Source organism: Chinchilla lanigera, unplaced genomic scaffold (assembly GCF_000276665.1).
Source record: "Chinchilla lanigera isolate Chin_1 unplaced genomic scaffold, ChiLan1.0 scaffold00219, whole genome shotgun sequence".
Lineage (NCBI taxonomy): Eukaryota > Metazoa > Chordata > Mammalia > Rodentia > Chinchillidae > Chinchilla > Chinchilla lanigera.
The window spans coordinates 65,239-92,466 of NW_004955620.1; the positions used below are offsets into that span (position 1 = coordinate 65,239).

General features: G+C 39.0%; 1 protein-coding gene across 2 annotated transcripts in view; it reads right to left on the bottom strand.

Annotated features, from left to right (window-relative positions):
* Positions 1-17,357, bottom strand: part of Dync1li1 (dynein, cytoplasmic 1, light intermediate chain 1) — a 36,061-nt gene extending 18,704 nt beyond the window's left edge. For both annotated transcript variants that reach the window (XM_013510152.1, XM_005415011.2), the window contains exons 1-2: positions 17,112-17,357; positions 16,831-16,904 (exon numbers count right to left, since the gene is read on the bottom strand). In XM_013510152.1, the coding sequence (XP_013365606.1) occupies positions 16,831-16,904; positions 17,112-17,257 (220 nt within the window). In that variant the 5' untranslated portion in view covers positions 17,258-17,357. The remainder of the gene's footprint in view (positions 1-16,830; positions 16,905-17,111) is intronic.
* Between the last annotated feature and the right edge of the window lie 9,871 nt (positions 17,358-27,228).

The following is a 27,228-nucleotide window of genomic DNA, read 5'->3' on the forward strand; positions in this document are numbered from 1 at the left end:
AAAATACATCAAGACACTGCCTCAAAAAAAAAAAAAAAAAAAAGTTTCTTAGTCTTTATTCTTATGAGAGATTATTTTCCTGAAAGATATCCTCTAAGTTAAAATAGTAACATCTGAATTTTGAATATCCCACAGAAACAATATTAGGTAACACAATAAAAACCAAGCCTTAGAAGTTTAAAACAACAATGTTCAGTATTTTTAACTTATATCCATAAAAATTGGCAGTAGTCAAGTAGTTACATTTATCATGACCTAGAAATTAAGTGTCTTTAATTCACTTTAAATGTTACAAAGTAAAACAGTATGACCAACTGAACCATTCAAAATATCCTGTTGTACACAATGTGTACAGTTTATCGATTAAAGTGAAAAGGTACTTCATAATGTATTTATTCCTACTTGGTTGTTAATATTTCAAAAACTTAAATGTGAAAATTTTTGAATAAAAGGTATATACTTGTCGGAAATTTCAAGGAAAAGCTAAAGAATAAAAAGCATGATATCACCTACAAATAATTGATAATTTGGTTTTCTCTGATAGTTGTAATTATGGGTACTTGTGTTGCTTTGTTTTGTGAGACAAGGTCACCCTATATATAGTTCAGGCTGTAGTAGTATGTAGCCCAGGCTGGCCTCTTAACTCATGGCAATCCTCCTGCCTCAGCCTCCTGAGTGCTGGGATGACAGATGTGCACTACCACAGCCATTGGGTAGTTTTTTTTTAAATAATAGATATGTAGGCTGGATGTGGTGGCTCACAACTGTAATCCCAGCACTTGGGAGGCTGAGGCAGGAGGATCACCAGGAGTTTGAGGCCAATCTGTCCTACAAAACTGAGTTTAAGGCCAGCCTAAACTGTATAGTGAAACACTGTCTCAAAAAAAAAAAGTTAGTGTCTTTTAGTTGATTTAATTTCCAAAGTCAAAGTTTTCATCAATAAACTCAGATTTTGAATTTAAGACATCAAAAATATTGTCAAACCTATATATGTTCACTATTTTAAATTCCTGCAGCCATCATTAGAATACAGCTGTTAGCTTTTGCTAGAAACTAACTCCAAGTGGAAGGGCTCTTCCTGATTTATCATGAGATCAGTTTATTTATCTCAGTGAATGTTGTCATTTATTTCAGTGGATTAATAGTTCTCAATGTGTATCAGAACGACTTTGGGGCTTGATAAATTTCTGGTCCCCATTTCCTGAGTTTCTGATGCAGTAAAAGTATAAAGCAGGACCTGAGAATCTGCAGTTTAACAAGCTCCCAGTGATGCTATTACACTGAGCTAAACACTAGAAATACAAGCTCCATGTGTCAAAATTACTGCTCGTAAACTGGAAAGGGCAAAACAAACAAGAGACAGCTTCAAGACTTTGTATTAGGACTATACTTGAGATATGCACAATCATGAAGCCAACCCAGAAAGAAAAGCCTACTTTTGCTTGAAAGTCAGAAAGGACTTTGCAGAGAAGGTAACACTTCAGTCAAATTTGCAGGACTAATGAACTATGAGGGACAGTTAATCATTCTAGGAAGTGTGGAAAGCATGTACAGAGACCTGGAGGCAAGAGATCTGTCCTTCTAAAAGGGACAGATCATTTGAATGCATGAAATTCAGAATGTGAAGGGGTAAAGAAGCAGGTGAGAACAACAAAGAAGGCTAGATCGTGAAGGGCATCTTATGCCAGGCTGAGGAGGTTACACTTCATCCTGAAGATGACGAAGAGCCACTAACAGAGTTTAGGTATTGGAAGACTGCCATAATAAAAAGTGGAAGGCTAAGAGTAAGTTTAGGAGTAAGGAGTCTATACAATAGATTTACTATACTCCTAGAAAGAAATGAGGCAGGTCTGAAGTAAAGCATTAGCGTGAGGTCGGGGAGAAGACAGCTATATTCAAAAGCTGGTTTGGTTGAGAGAGGGCATTGAAGAAAAAGACACAGAAGCCAGAAGACACTGTCTTGCCATATAGCCTTAGTAACCCATCCTCTCCTACCATAAGCCTCCAAGGAGGCTGCTCCTAAATCTTGTGTGTAGGTTACTCTTTACCCCCACCAACATCTGTGCTACCCAGAACTTCTTCCTCAGTCCTCCACATTTCTCATTCCATTTAGTCTTCCCAAACAATCTCTAATTCACACCCATGACTTTAATTCCACCTAGGATCTGGTGACTCTTAGATGTCCCTCCAGCCTTAGCCTATCCTGAACTGCTTACTGTATGTTCCTTAAGTATTTCACATTTCAAGTGCACAAAAGCAATACTATTATCTTGTCGCTTCCACCAAAACACTCACTTATAGTTACTAACATAAGATTCCAACTTCAAGGCCCTTTCGTGTACTGTTCCCTCCACTTAGAACCTGGTTTCTTCAGAAGTCTGCGAGGTACTTAACCTCTTTCTTGTCTTCCCTCAGGCACCACTACCTTAGGCAAGCCTTCCCAGACCACTCCCAACATTCTTTGTTCCACATTGCTTTATTTTCCTCTATTAAATTCACTACTATAATAAATACAGTCTCTGCCTACCCCCAAAGTGTATTCCAGAAGGGCAGGCATATACGTTAGTCTGTTTTATTCACTCTTGCAACCTAGAAAGTATCTACAAAGTACCTGTAACAAAAGTGCCTTTAACTCTGCTCTTCTCATAGGCAAAATCCTTCTATGGAGCAGCCCCTGGCAGATCTTATCTCAAATAACACAAGGGTTAGCAATTCAGTTATAGTCCAAAATTAATATGGGTTTCACAAATCTCTAAATGAAATAAAATTTGTCTCCTTACCTCCTTTGGGAGTATTTAAAACTTTACTGTGTACCAATAGGTCTGAAAGGCAAAGGTCTAAGAAACTAGTACAGAAATATGCTGAAATTTCAAGAATATTAACACATTTCCAAATAATACAAACTTATGACTATAATAGCCCTTCCTCTGCCCAAACCCTGCTCAATGGAACTATCACTGGCTTCTACTTCAATTGCTACATGAACAAAAAGCAGCAGGGGACTCTTAAAAGAGTGCTTATCGTGCACATCCTCTAACACAACCACAACTGTAAGGAGGGATGATTATCTCCTGTTTGGCAAATGAGGGTTCTGGGGCTTAGGGAAGTTCAAGTTAAGTACCTTATCCAAAATCACAGGAAGGAAATGACAGAGCCAGGATCAGCATTTATATGAATGTAAACATAATTTTCCTAAAAAATAACATGCAGCTGTCTTTAAAGGCCATTAAAACAACACTTTGTTTTATTTAATTGTTTGCGCTACGACTCACTGAAGAAAAAATTATTTCTGCTTCCTGGGATCACTGCTATTTTCAATAGAGGAAAATAAAATTTCAAAAAGATCATATGGTCAAATAAATGAAGTATGTTAAACATGTAGTTTGAAAATTCTTTTCTTACCCTATGGTTTCAAAATTTCTCACTTTTGATAACAAATCAGAAGTGGTTACATTGAGAATAAAAGATTTCATAAACACATAGCATATGGGAAGTATACGGTACTCTTTATGAAATAAACTCTTCTTACAGATGAGGAAACTGGTGCCACGGCCACAGTCACCAGGACTGGTACCAAGACATAATCTAAGCTTCCCAAGAGAAGTCAAGTCAACTTCCTCAAGAGTACAACTTCCCTTTGTTCTCATGGTCAAATGGGGCACAGTAAAAACACAACACTTTATTCCCCAAAATATTCTAACCACCTAAAACAGTGGTTAGCACAGAGAAGGTTCTCTAAATGTTTGAAGAAGCACTGTAATGACACAAAATCTTTCTTTTTTTTTTTGGTTTTTCTCCGGTACCAGGAACCGAACTCACGACCTTGCGCTTGCCAGGCAGGCGCTTTGCCGCTGAGCTAAATCCCCAGCCCCCACAAAATCTTTCTGACAGCAGAATTTCTATCAAGTCCTTCTTTCCTCTCAGTTGTTAACTGTAATAGATCTGCAAGCTAGATGAAAACTGACATTCATATATTACACATATTTAAAGCTCACTCCCTTCCTAAGTTTTAAGCTGCAATTATAAATGATTGTTTTCTGCAGCTTTCACTTTACAGCTTAATACCTTCTGACATGTTGTTCGGATGGCAAAGGTAGACATCTGAAAATAGGCCAATTTCATCAAAGTTCTAAATAAGGACAAAATCTTATTTTTTAATTACTACTACCAGGAATCTTATCTAAAGTATTTGCAAAGATGTCTTGTTCTGGAGTTATATACATCTTTCAATCATATTATTTGTTAGACTTTTTCTCTTTTTTCATCTTTAGCCTCTTGCTAGTTCTCTTCTCACTCACAAATTACTATTCAAAGGTGAGTATTAAGTGATACCACACAACAATCCACTTCCGATCCTACAGAAGAGAGATCTTCTTACAGTAATCTCATCATGCAACTCTCTCAAGATTTTTCAGGGCTTGAAGGGGATTAATGACAGTATGTCTTTTACTGTAATAAACTTTTTAAAATTAAAAATATTCTTCAGGGAGTCTAGCTAATATGTATATAGAAACAATTAGAGGGATGGACGTGCACTGATATCTGCAACTTATGAGTATGCTGAAATGCATCAAAAAAGGGTCAGAGTAGGAAAGCTGTGAGAAAGTAAATGCAGTTAAATTTATACATAGTGAATACTAGACTGTAGCAAAATCTTATGTAGCAAATGGTAAAATGTAGTCTGAGATATATGAGTATCAACTATAAAATTCCTTCAACTTTTCTGTATGCTTGTAATTTTCATAAGGTGTGAGAGAAACACTTCAGAGTCTTCCTACTGCTCTTTTGGGTAAAGGACAAAATGTAAAGGTTAACACCTTTTACAAAGACCCTTTACCTTTCTTGCTCATCACTCACCATATCCCATCCCCAATGTGCGAGGCTCTAGAGACGTCCACAACTGCTTCCAGCAACTTATTTCAGGGCAGCAGAGGCCTCATTCCACCCCAACTCCAAATACTCTTGTATGTTGCCATTTCTCCCTGGAACATTCTCCCTTTCCTCTCAACTGGAAGCACCAAGTTTACCTTTGTTGTCTGTTGGAAGCTTTCTTTGACTCTTGAGAGTTTGGTTAAGCTCCCTCCTTCGAATTTCCAATAGCACACTACACACTTAGGCAACTACTTCATCTTGATTTGTATATTTCCTCCAGCAGACTGTGTCAGGTCTGTCACCTTCATCAGCAAATATTCTTTGGTAGGTTCTTGGATAGAGGAAGGAAGATAGGAAGTTCTTGCTTTCAAGGAAATTACAGACAAGAAACTGTCCTTTTCTAAAAGGTACTATTCCTATTTGCTCAACAAAAACAAAACCCACAGCCTATGTACAGAAGATCCTTGGTGAAGGATATATGTTTCTATCGCTTAATCAAGACCACAGTCTCTGTTTTCATAATATACTTCATCTGTAACTGATTGTGCTGGGCCTTTACCACTGTCTCTCAAAGTCATTCATTGCTCACATTTATAAAACTTAAGTGGCTGCCTCTTATCACCAACAGGTCAAGTAATAGTATAACCTTATAATATATCCTTCATGAAACCTAGGAAAATGCTCCTTAGTCATTGAACTGCACTGTTGGCTGGAAGCTTCTTTGCTTAGCCAAGCTAGCCTATGTTTAGAGATGTTAAAAAGTCTACCATGAATTCTCTCTTCTACTATGCAACTGCAGCATAAAAAAGAGTTAACATTTAGTACGCCTATACTTTGACACTGAACATATTTAAAAATCATCCTTAATGACAAACTATTCAAAAAACACAAGTAACTATACTATGAGATTTTTTTGGAAAACAAAAATACAGAGCCTGATAGGAGTGAAATAAAACAAAGTAGAAATAATAACATATTTATTCTATACAAGCAATATACTTTCAAAATAAAGCAATGAACCAATATGGCTTCAAAGAATGTTGAAAGAATTCATCTACCCATTTCAGTTTCTTGGTCTGCAGCTGACAGAGGAAACTAGTTTTAAGTTTGCCAGCCAAATAGTTAATGATCTGCAAATATACATCTACGCACACAAGTAGAGAGTTCCTGTTTATATCAATGTGAAAGCCCTTCCATAAAGAAGTCTTTAGGTGATGATGTTAAAATTATTCTCTAAATATTTTATCTAAAATTACATTTTTATATAGTACTAGATTTTCTTAAAGAGTGCATGCTTTAAAGGTATTTTTAAAACAAACTAAAACATGTCACTAGATTAACAAGGTTATGATAATATACCATCACAATACTAAACTATTTGAGACAAGGTCTAATTGAGTTGCCCAGGGGGCTTTCAACTTGTGATCCTCCTGTCTCAGCCTGGGTAGCTATTTTCATGTCCACATATAGATGCTGGGAAGTTTTTGGTATAAAGGACCAGACAGTAAATATCTAAAGCATAACAAGACATAATATAGGTCTCTGTCACATATTCTGTCCCCTCACCTCCAACTCTAAAATCATTCTTGTTGGTCACTCAAATACAGACCATGGGCCAAACCCTGTCCTAGCAGGTGAACCGAAGGAGGAAAAGTTTATTAATCAGACTCAGTGAAATAAGCTTGCATTCTAAAATTACTTGTCTATAACCTGTTCAAATACTAGTTGTTATGCCTTGTATCTAGATGTCCCCCAAAGCCTCAGCAGTTATATAGGTGGGGGGTTTCAAAGGTGGCTGGATCAGGGTGTATGAATGTAGAATAAAGGTACGACGGTGGGATTAAGGGTGTCCCACCTTAGGTGTGACTGGAACTACCCAAAAGGGTTGTATCCTGGATGGGATAAAAGGGAAAGGGCAGGCTGTTGCTGCCTCGGCTGCCTCTGCTGCCTCTCCTGCAGCTGCTGCTGCCTTCTGCATATGATGCAATGCTCACCTGCAATGCCCTTTGTCACACCACTCTAACTATGGACTGAACCTCTACAAACTGTGAGCTACAATAAATCTTCCCCCCTTTAATTTGTGGGGGTACTTTGTCTCAGCAAGGTGAAAAGTAATTAAGACACTGGTTGTTTTGAAAACATGATGAATGCTACTGCCAAGTGCCATCCAACAGAAAGGCAAGGCTCTTCCATGCAAGAAAGAGCGAGGCAAATCTTAGTACCTGTGTGCCAAGTTTCAATTCGTTCAGTGTAGTCAGTTTTGAGCTATGGTTCAAAGACGGTATTTTCTTGTTTTGTTTTTTCTCTTTTTTTGGTACTGGGAATTGAACTCAGGACCTTGTGCTTGCCAGGCAGGTACTGTGCCAGTGAGTTTTATCCCTGGCCCACAAAGTGTGTTTTTAAGTGTGTAATAATCATGGATTGGGAACAAAGCATTTTACTGGGGTTGAATGATTGTGCTGCTTTAGATTCCAACTTTTTAAGAAATGTCATCATTGAAAATGAACTTTGGCTCTATGGTTATGATCCTAAGACCACAGTTCAGATATATCAATGGAAATGACCCAATTCGCCTCATGTGAAAAAAGTACATCAATTAAGATGCAACATTAAGCTGATGTTGATTTGTGTTTTCTGACCTTGATGAAATTGCATGAGCTGAGTTTACCCCCAAGAATATTATGATGAACTCTGAGTATTACAGGAGTTTATTAGAGCATTAAAGAAATAATATGCATAGCAAATAGTTTGAGAAATGGGCAAATGGTCTCACCTCCACCACAAAAATGCTCCATATCACAGTTTCTGGTAAAGCAGTTTCTGTCAATTAAAAACAGTGTATGTCTTTATGCACCTATTTCCCAGATCTGGCACCATGCAACTTCTAGTTCTTACCCAAAGTCAAAATGATCACGAAAGATAAGCACCTTTAATCAATTCAGGACATCAAGGCAGTCACAATAACACAACTAAAGACACTCAAAAAAGAAGACTTCCAGAACTGCTTTAGAAAGTGAAAAGAGCAATAGGGAGTAAGAGTGTCAAAGCAAAGGGGATGGTAACCTGTCTTTTATTGTAATAAATTTAATTTTAAAAATACTGTATTTTAAAAATCACACCATGTAAGTCACTCTAAAGCAAGTGTTAAGATCCAACCACTTAACAAAACTGCTTCAGTTTTACCATAAAGCAACCAGACATGAATTCTCACTCCTCAGCTCAAATTTGAAAAATCAAATTGATTATGAAAGAAATTCTCAAAATCCATACAAAGTTGTCAAAACTGCGTAGGGATAAAGGTGTGCTCATAACACTTTTTTATTTTCTAGACAGATCTCCAATTCAACAATTAGTTGGACAAGTAGCTGTACAACAAATCTGGGTATAATGCCCAGAAACTTTATAATTTAAAGGATTAAGAATGTGAAGACTGGGGCTGGGGATTTAGCTCAGCGGCAAAGCGCCTGCCTGGCAAGTGCAAGGTCGTGAGTTCGGTTCCCGGTACCAGAGAAAAACCAAAAAAAAAAAAAAAAAGAATCAGAATGTGAAGACTTAGAAGACATGGATTCTAACTGCATCAGGGTCATCATTAGCAAAGTGAATATGGGCAGGCAATTAACTTCATTTGCTCCCCAACTTCTAAATGATCATCAGTCTATCTGTATGATGACAGATTAAAATTCTATGACTGTTACCATCTATTACTGCTTTTTCTTTTCGGCCGAATCAGAGATTAAACTAGGAGAGCTCTGCCACGGAGTTACATCTCCAGTACCTTTTATTTTTTGAGACAGGGTTTCATTGAGTTGCCCTGGCTTTGAATTTGCAGTCCTCCTGCCTCAGCCTCCTGAGTAGATGGGATTACAAGTAGGCATCACCATACTGCGCTCATTCATTACTTCTTGATACACTAGAAATAAAACTCATTTATAAAATGGCAGCAGTGCTTTAAAATTTACTTATTTATTTATTTGGTCTTTTTGAGACAGGGTCTCCTTATACAATTCAGGCTGGCCTTGAGCTCACTTTGTAGCCCAGGCTGGCCTCGAACTTGCAATGATCCTCCTGCCTCAGCCTCCCAAGTGCTAGGATTACAGGCGTGTGCCACCATGCCTGGCAATGCTTTAAAATTTAGATAATTTGAAAATCTGAGTCAGGTGAAAATAAGTAGTCAAAGTAGAGCACTTAAGGACCCGTAATATCTTAATGATTAGCTCTGTTCTGAACACTTCAACGTACAGTACACCACTTAGAGGGGTGTTTGTTCTTAAAAGAGGGTCTCACTACATAGTCCAGGCTTGGGCTCGAACTCACCATTCTCCTGCCTCAGCCTCCCAAGTGCTTCCCACTTACAGGCATGTACCACCATACCCAGCTAGTATGCCATTGTTTGAAGTGTTTTACAAACATCACTGCATATAATCTTTGCAAAATCCTAAAAAATAAGCAGTACTATCCGAAAGATACAGCATCTTACTAAAGGGTCAGGATTTAAATCCAACCAGTGTACCTGAATACTACACTACACTGCCAGCTTCTTGTACCGGGAGTAGCTTCCAGTCACTCTTCCTCCAGTCAAGATTGGCAGGAATGTCTACGAGTACAATTAAACAGCACTCTTCCTCTCCTTTCTCTGAGTTTTCTTCCCTGCTGTAAGCTGAAACCTTGTCCTCTTTTGATTGGTACAGGTCTGCATGCTAGATATCTATCTTCTTTTTTCTGCAGAACTGTGATACGCACTTCTGCACTGCTGCTGGCGACATTATGGTCCACAGCATTGTGACCACAAGGGCAGAAGGAATTTCAACCTATCATAGGTATTGCTTGTCATGTCTAAGCAAGATATCAACTTTGTAAAGCTGGCATTTTTTATGAGGCCTTGCATGGTATAAAATAAATCATTCTATTCTATCTGGGAGCTCTGGTGACAAAGAGTCATGAGTAGCTCAAGAAGCCACTTCCGGCTCAGATCTACATGGCCTTCTCTTCTATTATGTAGAACACCCAGAGGCGAGGGATTTTGGTCTGCTCCATGTCCTACACAGTATATGTTCTCCTCCCCCACAATGAGTAAAGAAAGGAAGTAGAGGCTGCTAACCAGAAGGAGGTCCTGGTGATTGTAAGTAAACAGGTATGCATGCCTGCTCAAGACTATATCCCTCCAAAATGTCAGGGAATATGTTTGCAGCACAAAGACAAACTCAATCTTGACTACTAGGTAAGCTGTATAATGGGGCTCAAAATTGTCTCTGTAAACTAGTAGCAATACTACATAATAAATACCCCAGCAGAACATTCAACACAGTTGGCCAAAATCCTACCTTTGGAGTTTATCGTTCAGTGATCTATATTACATAGAAAAATAGAACAATAATTTTTTTACTCTCATGAAGTACATACATAAGAATTAAATATCATTTAGTTTAATTCCACAACATTTTACAAACTCAGTAAATGCTAATCCCAATCCCAATGTTGATTAATAGTTCCTATACTTACAGGAGGTCAAATCCTATTAAAGCAATGGTTCTTGCTGGTGTGGTAGAACACGCCTGCAATCCCAGCACGCAGGATGCTGAGGCAGGAGGATTGCTGCAAGTTTGCGGCTGGCCTGGGCTACACAGTTCAAGGCCAGCCTGAACTACAGAGCAAAACCTTATGTCAAACCAAACCAAACCAAACTGAACTGAACCAAACCGCAATGGTTCTTTATTAACAATTATGGCATATATTCTACAATTAAATTATCTTTAAAGTAAGATACAATTTTTAGCTTACCAGTTGGGTCAAGATTAGAATAAAGTATTGGCAATGATACTAGACAAACAAGTATTCCCACATACTGTGGTAAAGAGTAAAATGATACAACTTTCCCAGAAAACTATCAGGCAATATATAAGATTTAAAAGATACATACTTTTAACCTAGCAATTCCACATCTAAGAATTCATCCCAAAGACAACAGTGGGAAATAAGGTATAAGAATGACAATCTATCAATGATAATTATAGTATTGCTGTACATATTATTAGGTCAATAAAAGAGACAAGTCATATATTATCATAAAAATAAAAATATTATATATTATATATATTATATATTAACATAAAAAATTCATGTACATGAAGTTAAAAAAAATCAGATTACAAAACAGTATACAGAAACAAATACACACCTGATTATCTCTAGGTGCTAGAACTGTGCATTATATTCAGTTCCTTAACTTCTATTTTTCTCTTTTTCTGGCAAGCACACACATTACTTTTGTAATTTAAAATAGGATTTCCAATTTTTTTCCTCTAGTGCTGGGGACTGAACCCAGAATCTCACATATGCTAAGAAAGTGCTCTACCACTGAGTTATACCGCCCCAGTCTAACTTATTTTTTAGTGCCAGGTATCAAATCCAGGGCCTCAGCATGCTGGTCAAGTGCTCCCCAACTGAGCTACATCCCCAGCCTCAGTGACTTCCAATTTTGAGGGCAATGTCTTTTATTTCTCATGAAATACTCTGTTTATAGATCAGAATGTTAAACTATCCACAATCCTACAGGTTCTAAAGATGGGAAGAGCTGATTCTTAGATCTTGTGCCTCTAAAGTTAAAGACTGCTTCCACCACACCTTAACTGCCTCAGACCTTTTCAACATATATGAAACCCTTTTCACATGTTTCCTCAAACTAAACTGTTCTTACCTACTTTGAAAATGTTATGCAGATACTATCTTTCCCACAAAATCTCTCATGATCTATTTAGCATTATTTCATGCTGACACATTTTAAGACTTTCCCCACAGGAGTTTATAAGCTTCTGGAGAACAGGACAGAGCCTTATTCAGTCCTATTTTCCCCAGGTGACTCAGTAAAGTGTTTTATGCACAGCACACTTTTAATAAGTATTTGATAAACACATGAATAAAGAGATAATCTGTGAGGTCTTTCTGACAGTGATTGGCCTGATTTTACAAATAAAACAAGGCCCCAAAAGGTTAGCCCAAGTTCATTCATAGGTGACAGGGCCCCATTTTTGACTTTTCTTTTTCCTAAGTGAAGGTTCTTCAGTTTTGCATTTTCAAAGGGCTCTTCGTGATATTCTTTCTCACATGGATTTCACATCAGCAGAATAACCATTCTATCAGTCTACATCTGTAATTCTTCTATTGCTGTTATCTGTTTTTGACAGTGGCACTGGGGGGAAATAGTATATAAACATCCCTTAATCTTAAATTTATATTCAATTATATCTTTCCTGAAATAGTAACAATATTTTAAGTAAAAAATGATCATCAATCATCCAACACATTCATTGCGCACCTAATTTGTGCCAAATACCATATCCTACTAAGCGGAAACCTCTATCAACTGGTGTTTGTGCTTAATGATAAAATTAAGGACCCTAATAACCTAAAGCAGGGATTCACAAACTTCAAGTTACAAGTCCAAACTGGCCTGCTTCTTGTTTTTGTAAATAAAATTTTAGCAAAACACTGTCATGCATTTACGTATTATTGTCTGTAGCTATTTTGGGATAAGAGTAGAACTGAGTTGTAACCAAGACTATATTGATTTGCAAAGTACTAATTACCTGGCCCAATATAAAGTCTGCTGACCCTGACCATTATAAAATATCAATATGCCATCAAAGAATTTTATACTTTGTACATTGTTAGTGGTAGTAAAACACGATAAACAATAATTTCATGTTAATCCTTTCGGATTAACTATCTTAATTAACTATCTGAAAAACAAATCAGTATCATATGTGGTATTGTATTCCTTGTATCATTTTTAAGTAATATACTTTTTTTGGAGGGGAGTACTGGAAATTGAATTCAGGACCTCATGCTTGCCAGGCAGGCGCTGCTCTGCTGAGCTATACCCCTGACCCCATACTTTTTTGTTTTTTTTCTCCGGTACTGGGAATCGAACTCATGACCTTGCGCTTGCCAGGAAGGCACTGTGCTGCTGAGCTAAATCCCCAGCCCCCCATACAGTTTGATGATAATGTTTTATGATACTTTTTCTGCTGCACCCCTGGATTAATATCTTGAAGGAAAGAAACAATATAGAGATTCTAATTTCTTCCTTAGGGGGAATTCAACAGCCCAATCTTTAGGGGAATATTCTATTAATTTAAGTACACTTTCAATGCCAGTATGCCTTATAACACTTCTTTAAAAATATTTAAACACAATATTTAGAATTTTTTAGAAAATACAGAATGTCAGCTCAGACTGAGGCTTTGGAGATCACTAAATCCTAATAGTTTTAAGTTGTAGATGAGAAAGACAAGGCTTAAATTGACTTGCCAAATGGTTAGTTTCCAGTAATCCACACTGCCTGCAAGTCAGAGAGTTATACTGATGTCCTAGCTATAAAGTGAGGCACTATGTTGGGGACTATGATTACCTGTGTATCTTAGGTGACAATGAATTCAATTCATCTAAATCAATAAATTTTTTGCACTGAGATGCTCATTAATATTCTTAAAATTCCTTAATAACTGCTAAATATCCTTTACTTGTCCTATAATGAAAAGTTCTTGTCCAGCACAGAGGTAAAGGGTACTGTGTCTAGATGCAGGCCACACAATTTTGAATCCGGTTTTTGCCTTTTTTCAACTGTGTAACCCTACAGCAATTATGGAACAGCTCTGTGTCTGTTTCCTGATCTTTACAGTGATAAACTATGTAAACTTCTTACATGACTGGTACATGTTAGTGCTCAATGTTATATATTATTGTTTTTTTCATTAGGGAGTTTTCTTACCTAAATATGAGAAGGTAATCAAGATATGAAAAACTGCACTTAAATAGCTATTAAAATATAGTAAAAGTCAATTATAATAAAAATTGAGGGAAAATAAGTCAGATAACTTATAATGAGACTCTATTTAAAATACATGCACAAAAATCCTTCAATATCAAAGTTTATTGAAACTTATTCACCAAGTCTCTCAAGAAAGAATAATTAAACACTAAAGCCATAAAGTTTCTGGATTTTACTAGGAGTCAGGCCTAGGTAGATGAAATGACTACTTAAACACAAGTGTCAGCATGGCATGGAGGTGCATGCCTATAATCCCAGCACTCTGGGAGGCTGAGGCAGAAGAATTGCAAGGTCAAGCCCAACCAAGGCAACTTAGCATCTTAGTGAAACCCTACTGCCCCCGGCCCCAGAAAAAAGCTGGGGATGCAGCTCAGTGTAAAGGCTCTAAGTTTAATACCTAATACTGCAAATAAAACAAAACAAAACATACCACAAGGGTCACAGCCACTATTCTGTACCTCAATAACTATATCCCAGAATCCAGTAAATATTTAGACTTTTCCATTAAAATAATTACCAGCATTTCTGGTCAAATATAACCACTGAATACAAAAGTTTTGTACCTGGTACTCTCTCCCTTGCAGGGACTGTTAATAAATTGGTAAGCCATGCCAGAGTCACAGGACACAGGATCCTTACAGTAGTATGATCTTGGAAAACTCACTCAGCCAGTCTCTGAAATTCATTACCACATCTATAAATTAGTGATAACATCCACCTCCTAGATTGGAGAGGGAAAAGGGGTAAAAGGAGATTTGTATGAAAATGCTTTGAGAATGGCTCATATATATACATACATCCCTAGTACTGACTCCTTTCCAACGAGAGGGGAGATCATGTAGCAAGTTAAGGTGAAATTACTATTTGTGTGCGAGTGGGAGAGGGTACAAAGACCTATGGCATCATTTCTATACCAGGTCGTTCAAGAAATACAAACCATTTTTATGGTCTCAGATTTGGTTTTTAAAATATGCAACTCCAGAGACTACTATCATTCATGAAAGACAAGTGAGGATCAAGCATCTCCGTTTGGCACTCTCCAACTCATAAAGAAAACCACAATTCCTACTTGTATATTTCTTTCCTCTACCACCACAGATTGAATACTGCCATAATATGTGGTAGTAATATGTCTCTAAGAAAGCTTTAGAAGTATTTCAGAAAAATTAACCCTATTTATGTAATCACTATGAAAAATCAGTTATCTTCTTCTAAAGTAGAAAAGGACTTAATGAAAATCCTAGTAGTACTGAAAGAAAAATATTAAAGTTCAAGCTCATATAAACTTGATGCCAGATGGGGCTTTGTGACCTCTTAAGTCCATAAAAAAGGAAATTGGATCTATTTTAAGTGTGGAGGAGTGCGGAAGTCTGGGACCTTTAAGTAAATATAGTCTTATGTATTGATCTAATGTCAAAGGAGTATTAAAAAAATAAATACATGGGCAAACTCAGTGCAAATTAGATACACCAAAAAATGAACAAAACTGTTGCTTTTGTGTTACAATAGTGCCATCGCTGACTACCCATGTAACACACTAAAATAACTGGAGAGACTTAATCAAAGGAAAACAAAATTCAGGAATCTTAGCTCTACAACTGCAGTATTTGTAAAGAAGTCTTATTTAACTTAGAGTAATTGAACAGCCTATTTCAATGAGGTCATACAGCCTAAATCTATTTTTGTTTAGTAATTAGTAGCAATTTGCTTAAATTAATAAGTTAAAAACGTTTTCTCAAAATCTTTTTTACTTTCAGATTCTAATTTATCTGTGCCTTAACAATATATATGCATGCACGGACTCAACTTTTAAAGAGAGTTCTAGAAAGTTTTCTAATTCAGTTAAGATAAATCCAACAAAAATCATTGTGCTGTCTTCACTTTACAAATATTATCCCATTTAATCCTCCCTCAATGCCAAGAGACAGGCATTATTTCTACAACATCCATTTTAAAGACGAAGAAACTGAGATTTATACATCGGAAGCATCTTGCTTAAGATTATAGAGCTTGCCTTTGATTTGGCTTTTACTCAGTCTGGGATAATCTACTAGGTACTTTCAATCACATTAAAAACAAAGGTAAAAAGGTAATTTTTCTTCTAGCTCCCTGTAGTCTGAAAAAACGTCAAGAATTATATTTTAGATTGGTAACAGTTCACCAGAAGAAAATAAGCTATTTCTTCCTATTTAATCATTCCAGTTATACTGTGGATCCTATCAAATAGCATTTCTTTGTTTCCTTTCCCGTTTTTAGATGTACAAAACAAAAGTATTGAGACAAAAATACCAAAGTTTTAACATTTAACCATTATAAGTCAAACTTCAATATTTTGCAATTAAAAGAAATTGAAGACTTTTTTAAAATATGGAAGATATCTCTACTGTAAATGATTTAGAAGCTGAGCCGCTAAAATATGAACCTGCAAACTGATCTCCCATGGTGCGCTGACTCCATCCCCAGTCAGTATTTGCAAAACTATGTACCTTTGAGAGAACTGAGGGGATACAGGACAATTAAGAAAAATGATATATTAAGACATTTCTTCTTATTCTATGCATTTGGTCGAAGGGACCAAAGTAGAAGGATGTTTACCGTATTTTACAAATCCCAGAATCATCAAGTGACTGTTAAAAAAGGCAACTGTAACGCGAGCACACTGTACCCGAGAAAGCTGAATCAAGTAAGCACATTTATGACTACCAGGTCTCAGTTTTAGCTTCTCTGTCAATTATACGAAGAGTCAGCTATTAATACTAATATCCTGCCATTTACACTAGAGCTCTCAGAAAGAGGCCTTTGCTACCCATTTTTGTTAGGAAAACAAAAACAAAAAACTGTCACTATTTTCTAGGTAATCTCCAGGGCACTAGAATCCTTTGGGTTGACATCATTGTTTCTCGTAGGGGATGCTGACAGGGCCAATGCCACCTTCAGAGGAAAGAAAGGACCTGAAGGAGGGCGGGTCCCCGCGGGTCGGGGCAGAGGACTCCCAGCTGTCAGCGACAGGTCGGAGGCGGGGCGAGGCCGCACCGGGCGGTCAGCACAAAGGCTGCGAGCGAGGTGGCGGGGGACTGGACCCCGATCCGGGGTGGGGCCGGACGGGGCGCGGCGACGAAGGGAACACTTACCCAGCAGCAGCACGTTCTTCCCCGCGGGGAGCTTGGAGCGCGAGCGGGTGGAGACCTCGCTGAGGATGCAGGACCTAACGGGGAGCAAGGAGCAGGCTGAGTCCCAGGCCAGGGGCCAGAGCCGGGAGCGGGAGGGACCGGCCTGCCGCGGCGCGCCTGGGCGGGGTCGGCCGAGCACTGGTGCGGCCAGGCCCTGCGCCAAGCTCCCGCGGGTACGCGATCGCTGGGCGTCCGCAAGGCCGGGAGAGCCGCGGGGACCCAGGGAGGGGTGGGGTTGTTACCAAAGGTTCTGCCCGTCTTCGTCGTCGCCGGCTGCGGCACCGCCGTTGCCTGACGCTAGCTCGTTCGCCAACGGACCGCCCGCATAAGTCGAAGCTAATCCCGGCGGAGAGGAACCAAACGAGCCGACTCGCCCAATGGCCGCCATCTTGGTCGGGAATCACACCACTCCCGGCAAGACTGAATGAGCCAGGCAGCAGTGGCGGCGGCGGCGGCGGCCGCGGGAACCCGGATATGGGGCGTTCGGCTCACAGGAGCCGGGCGGGGCCTGCAGAGGCGGAGCCGGCGGGGTCTGGAGTGCGCGAGGACGCATTGCGCGTGCGCCGACGACCGGCGGGCTGAAGTTGCTACGCATGCGCGAGCGCTGACTGCGAGAGGGTGTTACGGTGTTCAAGTGATGTTCGTAGGTGCGCCCGCGTCTCCTGGCTGCGGTGAGGCAGGTTGGGTGTGTCAAGTGGGCTGCGCTGCGTCTCACCCTCCAGTCTAGTCCATAAAATCTGCAGCTGGCGCAGAATCCATGCGCTCTCCTTACGGGCACGTCCATCGTTCCGGCAGAGCTCGGCTTCCCAACCTTCGCCTCACCCGCGCCGAGATGGAAATGGGCTTCCCCACAGGTACTGCAGCCTGGGTCTGGAGTGTGCCTGTGGTCCTGGATTTTGGGCCTTTCTTCTTTGCATTGTCAACGTGATCTTCAAATTGGAAAGTCTGAGGTGAGGAAGTAACGTCTGAGTATTCCTCAAGTTGGACCCACATCAGGAGCAGGTGCTCCCAGCCTTGTGATAGGCTCTGTTTGCCCCCGTGTTTTTGACATCTTTTGTGTCAGATACTCTGGGTGAAATTGGAAAAGACCCGCTGTGAGAGTCTTCTGTCCACGTTTATTCCATACTTAACACAGCAGGCACAGAGAATCTAAACTAGCTCCAAAATTACTTCCTCTCCATCACAACCTTAGTAGTTAGGTATATTTCAATGACTGAACCCTAATTCCACAAAGAGGTGATGGTTTAAAGGCTGTAACCTAGTACACCTTAGAAGAGCGGTAGCTTCAAGTAAGTCTGACCTTTGTTCATTTACCAGAACATTTCATATTTGAAAATCATTTGCTAACATATGGCCTGACCATATGGCTGTTACACTAGTGAGAAAATCTACAGCTAAAGACTGTGTTTGGTACATACTGACATTGCAGTTAGATGCCTGAAAGTCTTTAGAGGCTGGCTAATCAGAGTTGAGGTCTGGCTCAACTAATTTGTTGGCTTTGTAACCTTAGGTAGCTTAACTTCTCTGACCATTTTATTTTGCAGTACTGGGGACTGTACCCTGGGCCTTCACACTAGCTATATCCTCAGCTCTTTTTTATTTTTTAATTTAATACGGGGTCTCACTAGGGCATGAAGTTGTTCAGGCTGGGCTCAAACTTGCAGTCCTTCTGTCTCAGCCTCCCAGGACACTGGCCTTACCAGTGTGCCACCACACCCAGCTGAGTCTCCATTTTTTATCTGTACATTAGGAATAAAAGGACCTTGAATTGTTTTGAAGATTAAATGGGATGATTCATGTAAAATGGCTTAGAACAGTAACTGGAGAATCAAGCACTGCTAGTGACAATTTTTGCTTTAACTTTCAGGCCATTGATACCTGACCAACCCCTGGAATTGATGGACCTAATGTATTCCAGCAGCTAAAATTCTTTGTTTTGTTAGGGTTAAGAAAGGAACTGGAATTTTGCCTTGTGGTCCAAGGCTTTCTGTGATGTCAAGCAGGCTGGGTACTTCCAAGTCAAACTTATGTCTCTTTTCGGTCACCGCTGTAAAGGAGAGCTGTATACAACTCATGGTCTCTCTGAGAGTTCATTTACTGTCTGCTTTATTCCCTCAGTCATCTTTTGTACCTCAGAGAATTTTCCCCTTAATCTTATTTATACAGAGTTATCAATTCCATATGATATTTGCTTAGTCTGCTTATAATAGTGCCAGGCTTCTAATACCCCTTAAATTTCAGATGCCCAACTACCCCTTAAACTCAGGTCAAAGTTGTATTCCTTGTTGTTTTATAATATCCCTGGTCCATCATTCTTCTATTAAGATAGCTAACAAAAATGGCAATGTATGAATGCCTGCTATGTGCAGTATGTGTTATGGTTAGCTATCCTCATATAATTTATCTTATTTTCTTTTTTTATTTCTTTTCTTTTGAGATAGGATCTTTCTGTGTAGCCCAGACTGGTCTTGAACTCCTGATTCTCCTGCCTCAAACTCCCAAGTGTTGGGATTATGGATATATACCACCACACCTGCCTGCCATCCTTACACTTTGTAAGGAATTGGGAAAATTAGATATCCTGCCTCAGCTCATATACATCAGAGGTTTATTGATAAGCTGTCAAGTGGCAAAGGTCAAATGACATTACAATAAATATTCTGACAATTTTAGATGCTGTTATGGAAACTGCCTTTAAAAAAAATCTCCATATTACTAAAAGGGAAAACTTATTTATTATTAGGAAATCTATAAAAGTAAAGATTCAGCACTTCCTTGGAATTTTTGTTGCATAAATGCTACTTATAATTAAATTTCTTCTCATTCTATGATTACCTTTTCTTTTTGCCCAATTTTTAGTTACATCTAAAATTTTGAGTTGTTTGATTTTTTATTTTCATTAGTACATGTTTGCAGTACATAATGATTACATTCATCATAGGGAGTTGTTACATATATATAACAGATCCTAATTCTTTTTATGTTACGTCTAAAATTCACAACCTTTTTTTATTTGCTTAGATCTCTGTGTTCTTAACTCTTAATTCGTTCTCAAATTCTTGTCCCAATTTTAAATTCTTTATTGGTTTGTTGTGTTTTTGCAGTACTGAGAATATGCCGGCCCTTTTTATTTTTTTATTCTTTTTATTTTGAGACAGCATCTTGCTAAATTGTCCAGACTGGACTCAAACTCTCAGTCCTCCTGCCTCATTTTCCCAAGTAGCTGGGGTTACAGGTATGTGCTACCACACCTGGCCTTGTTGAGTTTTCCATGAGTTTCATCTTTTGGGGGATGCCTTTCAGAGCCTTTTGGCTTGCTCCAAAATATGAATTGGTTGTTTTGTATACCAAGCTGTCATCTCTGATCTTTCACAATAGTTCTGAGGATTCCTTTTCCTTCAGTGCCATCTCTTCTTTCTTACTTCCTCATTTCAGTGGAGAACCTCCTCCAACAGTTTCATGAAACAAGTTGCAGTGGTAAATTTTTGGAGACCTGTGTTTCTATTTAGGATCCAGCCAAGAGAAAGATATCAGCCTTCAGAGGTTCTAAGTGTTAAGAGATGAAAATAGCAATAGCAGGAAACTTTGGGCCTACAGAGGAAAGAGGACAAAGTGCTTGCTAGAATCCAGAGAGCTTCAATACAGGAAAGGTTTGCCCAGCAAGATCTGTAACCAGTGGTAATAAAACATAGTGTCCTCTCTGTGTCTATCCCCTGGTCTCCTACCAATGTCTTGCTTTGACAAAACCCAACAAGAAACCACAGAGGAGAACCCAAGTGAAGCAGTTCATGTGAACCTACCTTCCAAAGCATGCAGCAGTATAAAAAAGGATCTGGAGGGGCAAACAAGACATGTAGCATACCTTGTACATTAGAGAATGCATTTAATCTATCCTCCCTAAATATAGAACTTTAGGTTGCAAATTATCTTTTCTTAGGATTTTTAAAGGCCTGACCCCTTGACTGTTGGGGTCTTGTACCACCATTGAGAAATCCAAAGTCATTCTGATTCATAATCTGTTATTACATACTCTTTTTTTTTCCTTCTTGGAAGCATTTACAACTGCCACAAAAACCTACCAACACATCTATGCAGCTTCTAGTTTTTGCACTCTCATATTCTTCCTCCCTGCCAAGTAACAGAAGAATAATCCATAGTCATACTAAAGCAGTCTATGCAGTATATCTCATTTCCTGGTTTCAACTCAATGGCATTGCTCCAACAGTTCAAACTCTTTTTGTCTATGTGATCATTTTTTGATTTCCATTGATCATTTAAGCATATAAACATACTATTAATTCTCTTATCTTAAAAAGAAAGATACTTTTTTACCAAGAGGACACCAAAGGCAAAGAAGGAAGCTCCTGCCTTTCCAAAGCTGAAACCACAGAAAAAGCTTTGAAAGCCAGTAAGGCAGTACTAGAAGGCCTCCACAGCCACAAAAAGATCTGCACGTTACCCATCTTCTGCTGTCTCAAGATACTGTGGTTCCACAGAGAGCACAAATACCCTTGGAAGAGTGCACCCAGCATAAACAAGCTTGACCAGTGTGTTACCATCAAGTTCTTGTGACCACAGAGTCAGCTATAAAGAAGACAGAGGACATTAGCACACTTGTGTTCATTGTGGATGTCAAGGCCAACAAGCACCAGATCAGACAGGCTGTGAAGAAGCTCTAAAATGAGAAGGAGAAGGAGGCAGAGAGCAGGGAAGAAGGGACAAGAAAAAAAAAAGAATAGAAGGAAAAGAATGGAAACAAAGCTTTTGTAAATAGGGGAAGAGAGCCTGAAGGGAGGGGAGAGGAATGTGAAAAAAGAAGCAAGATATACCATGTACAGGTACAAATTTCCTATAATGAATGTTATTACTATGTACATAAAATTATCAATAATAAAAAAGAATGAGGTTTTATACCTCTTACCCCCACTAAAAAAAAAAAAAAAAAAAAAAGAAGGAAAAAGCTCTGTGATATTTGATGTGGCCAAGGTCAATACCTTGATTCACCCCAATGGAGGGAAGGGATATATTCAACTAGCTCCTGATGATGATGCTGTGGATGTTGCCAACAAAATTGGGATCATCTAAACAGTCTAGCCTGCTAATTCTAAATACACATTTTTTTCACCATAGAAAGAAAAAGCTGGATGTGATATTGTCTGCTTGTATTTCTAGACACTTGGGAGGCTGAGACAGGAGGATCCCAAGTTCAAGGCCAGCCTGTACAAGTTAGTAAGATCTTGTCTCAAAGTAAATAACAAAAGAGTAGGGGATATAATTCAGTGGCAGAACATTTGCCTACTACACAGAAGGCCCTGGATTCAATCTCTAGTACTACAAGAAGAAAAGAGAAATGAAGTATCTCTGAACCCCACTCATCTACCACCTACTGCTATACTTCTCTCTTCTCCTTACAGCAAAACTCTTTAAAAGAGTTGTCTTTTCTATCTTAAATGCTCCTCTTTTACCCTTATGATCCACTTCCATCAGGCTTTTATCTCTATGGCTCCAGAGAAACTACTCTTACTCTTGTCAATGACCTTCTTGTGGCTCAATCCAATGGCAAATTCTGTACCCTTTTCCCTCTTGACATAGCATCAGCACATGATACAAGTGACTGTTCCTTCTAGTTATCCTTCATGTGGCTTGCAAGTCACCACAGCCTCTTAGTTTTTGCTCCCTCAGTAGCTGCTCCTCAGTCTTTTCTGTTTCCTCAACTTCCTGAGGAGGTGGGAGGACCCCAGGATTCAGTTTTTGTTTCCTTTCTCTATCTACACCACTCCCTTAGTGATGCCATCCAGTCATATTACCTCAAATTCCACTTATAGTGAGCTCTTAATATCCATTTGCAGGGTTTTTTTTTTTGTTGTTGTTGTTGTCTTTTTTTTGTCTTTGTTTGTTGGGGCAGGGTCTTGCTATGCAGTTCAGACTAGCCTTGAACTCACTGTGTAGTCCAGCCTGGCCTGGAAATTGTGGTGATCCTCCTTCTGTTATCTGAATCTCAGCCTTGGGAGTGCTAGGATTATAGGCATGCACAGCCTATAAATCAGGGTCACACCATGCCCAGCCTGGTAAATTTTGAATCCACAGATCTAATCAGCCACAGATCAAAAATATATTCTAAAAAGAAAAAGTGTTACCTTTTTGTGTCTGTGACCAAGTACTGTACCTGCAAAAATCAACTTAGAGTAAGAAAGGTTTATTTTTACTCACAATTTCAGTCCATGGTCAGCTGACTCTTAGGCCTGTGGTGAAGCAGAAACATCCTAGCAGAAGGACCTGCTGGAGGAAAGCTGCCAACTTTACAGCAGCCAGGAAGCAGAGAGTTTGAAAGAGCCAGAGAGAAAGGAAAGGATCAGGGACAATATGCACCCATCAAAAACACTCCTAGTGACTTTCCTCCATGGGGGGCCCACCCTGTAATAGCCTGTTCAGCTATGACTTCATCAATGGATCAGTCCATTGATTAGATTAACACCTTCATGGTCCTGTCACCTCTCTTGGCCCCACCTTTGAACACTGCTACATTGGGGAACAAACTTTCAGTAAGTGAGTCTTTGGGGAACATTTAACGCATTGCATCATTACTGAACATGTACAAACTTTTTGTCATTATTCCTTAAACTATTTTATAACAACTATTTCCATAGCATTTACAATGTACTTCTAAATTTATCTTTCCAGCCCAGGACTCCATCAGGAACTGTAGATTTATACATGCTGCTGCCTATTCCATATCTCCACTTGAATGTTTAATGATAATTTCAAACTCAACATGCCCCCAAACTAAACCTCTTACTTTCCCCTACAAAAGCCCCACCATCTCACTTTCCCATTAAGTAGTAACTCCTTGTTACTCAAGCCAAAAAACTGAGCCATTCTTCATTTTCTTTCTCATACCACACATTAAGTCCAAGAGGAATCTTGTCTCTTCCATCGAAATATACCCACAATCCAACTTCTTATCATTCATTCACTGATAGCCCCTTGGTCTGAACTATCATTTTTTTTTTTGAGGCAGGGTCTCACTATGTAGTTCACTGGCTTTGAACTTGCTCATGTAGCCCAGGCTGGCCTCAAACTCACAGGAATCCTCCTGCCTCAGTCTCCTGAGTGGTGGGATTATAGGCATGCACCACCGTGCCCAGTTGAGCTATCATTTTTTAATCTGAACTACTGCAAAAGGCTCTTCAATGTGACATCTGAAGTTTACCATTTAAAAATATGTCAGACCATGTTACTTTTATGCTCAAAACTCCACAGTGGCTCCTAACTTTTTTTTTTTTGTGGTACTGGGGATCGAACTCATGACCTGGCGCTTGCCAGGCAGGCGCTTATGCCATTGAGTTATATCCCCAGCCCTAGGGGCTCCTAATTTTAATCAGATAAAAGCTAAGGTCCTTACAATGACCAATAAAACCACACAGGATCTGGTCCATGCTGCTTCTTAGACCTCTGTTCCACTCTCCCCGCTTGATTCTGCTATCCAGCCATGTTAACACTGTTACTTCTTGAACATGCTGTGTATCCCTTTGCTTTGAGGCCTGTGTTCGAGGTGTTCCACCTACCTTATAGGTGAGGAGCTATCCAAACCATATCTTACCCCAGATATCAAATTGGCTAACATCCTCAATTCCTGCAAGTTTTGCTCAGTTCTCATGAGGTCTACCCTAGCCACTCAACATGCAGCTTGGCTCTTTAGCCTTGGAGTTCCAGATTCTTCTTGCTTGCCTTTTTGGTTTTTTTATACCACCTGTTGTCTTCTAATATTATGTAGAATTTACTTATTGGAATTTAAGTCTGTGATTGCAAAGATCTTTGTGTTCTTCAGTAATATACCTCAAGCAACTTAATGCCTGGGACACAACAGGCATCCAGTAAAGATTTGCTGAAGGTATGAATAAAGGAATGATTGTATAGTGTTCTAAAATTGCAGGAAGATGTGTCTCTGGGTGTGTTTTAAGAGGAGCTTCTTCATTCTAACACCTGAAAGCAGGGGCTGTTGTTTATAGTATTTTAACCATTTAAAAATATAAATCCTTTGAGAATTTATTATATATTCTAGTCCCTTCCTATTTCAAGTTAGATGATCACTGATTTACTTTTCCTTGAAGGCTCTGGAACCCCTTCAGCTGGTTAATAATAATACCTTATTATTATACTGGGGTGTGCTCAGGTCCTACTGGGATACTTCATATATATCCCAGATATATATGAAATATATATCTATATATAGATATATATTTCATACATATCCCTGGTTCTGGTTTTTTTTACTTTGGTTCCTAATTCAGCTGAACCTTAGGAGCTGGAAATAGGAAGTGGAACACTAGCCAGAAGAGAGACTTCTCCTCCTTCCTCCAACTTTCTGCCTCTTGGAAGGTATATGTCTCTCCCCTCTGCTTGTCTCTTTTCTGTTGATCTCATCCTTTGCTTACTCATCAGCTTCCTCAAAGCCACAGTTGGGTATTTTGCTATCTTGAGAGCGATTCTTTGGCAGGCACAAGAGCTCTGCAGAAAATTAGTTCGACTAAGAGGGGAACCTTTTGTAAATCTGGGATGGCGGGTACAGAATCATTTCCTCTCTCTGCTGGGGATGGTTCCCTTTGCGTTTGGGAACTGGGACAAGGCAGCTACCACTTGAGCTGCTTCCTGTTGTACCAACTGCCCCAGGCTGCCACCAACAGGTTTTGAAATATGGCTTGCTTCACACACTGCGCCAAATGCTGGCAGCCGCAGTTGATATAAATGCCTACCTAAAAGCCAGAACCAAAAGAAAGAGGAAGTAAGAATTGAGCAGACCCTTAAGCTTTGATTCTGTAGACAACTCAAATAAAATAGTTGGAAAGAACCCCCAGAATTCAAACAGTCCTGTTCTCTACACAGTGTCTGACTTTCTTTTCTCCTCCCCACAACAACCTTGACATTTGAGAAAAAAATGATAATGCTAGATTTGGCAGAGTCCTTACTTGCATATTCTCTCAGGAGACAGCCAGGGAAAGCAGACATCCAAAGGTGCTCACTCACACAACTTCAGATCTTAGCACAAAGAAATAGAGAAATACCTAAAAAGAAAAAGTAGAAATAGACTTTCTTTTCTGTTTGGCTATTTCCCCCCCTTCTTATTTTTTATCAGTGTATATTTTCCATACATAATGATCACACTCATAGAGAATCTATACCTGTATATAATATAACTTAATTCTTTTTTCCCCATTCCCCTCCCCTCCCACCACTTCTATTCCCCTTCCCATTTATAAGAGCTTTATTTCCATTTTTTTCTTTCATCCTTTTAAAAATCCCTTTTCAGTTTCTTCCTTTCCCCTTCCCTACTCCCTTATTCCCTTTCCCACTTGAACATGTTCTTCCTACTTCCCAATACCTCTCCTGCATTTTGCTCCTTATTTACCCTTTGGGTTTCTCACACAAGAAAAATATGGTATTTAAATTTGTGTGTCTGATTTATTTCACTTAAATATATAGTCTTAGGTATATGCATTTACCTATAAGTTTCTCAAGTTTATCCTTCTTTAGGGCAGAGTCATATTCCAAGGTATATAAATACCACATTTTCTTTACACATTCATCTTTTGATGGCCATATGAGCTGTTTCCAAGTATTTGGCTATTATAAATTCAGCTTCTATAAACATGGGTATGTACATATCATTGGTGTGAGGCTTTTAACTCTTTTGGAAACATACCTAGAAGGGGAACAACTGGGTCAAGTGGGACTTCTAGTTTTAGTTTTTTGAGGACTCTTAATAGTGGTTGTACCAACTTACACTCCCACCAACAGTGGAGAAGGGTTCCTTTTTCTTCACACCCTGCCAGCATTTGTTATTGGTTGATTTCTTGATGATAGCTATTCTTTCTGGAGTAAGACAGAATGTCAGTGTTGTTTTAATTTCTATTTCCCAAATGACCAGTGATGTTTATCATTTTTTCATATATTTATTTGCTGTCTGTACTTCTTAATCTGAAAAGTGTCTATTCATTTCATATGCATATTTTTGGATTGGGTCTGTACATTTGAGGGTTCTGATTTTTTTGTTAATTCTTTATGTATTCTAGATTTTAGCTCTTTGAGGAGTAGCAAGAAAATATTTTTCCCATTCTGTGACTTGCCTCTTCCCCTGTTGGTGATTTCTTTTGCTGTGTAAGGCTTTTTAATTTGATGTGGTCCCAGTTGTTGATTCTTTGTAATATTTCCTATATGATCAGAGTTTTGTTCATAGTCTGCTTACACCTATACCTTCCAGAATTTTACATATTCTATCTTCCAGCAGATTGTTTCTGTTTTTATATTTAGACCATAGATCCATTTTGATTTTAGTTTAGTGCAAGGTGAGAGATACAGTTC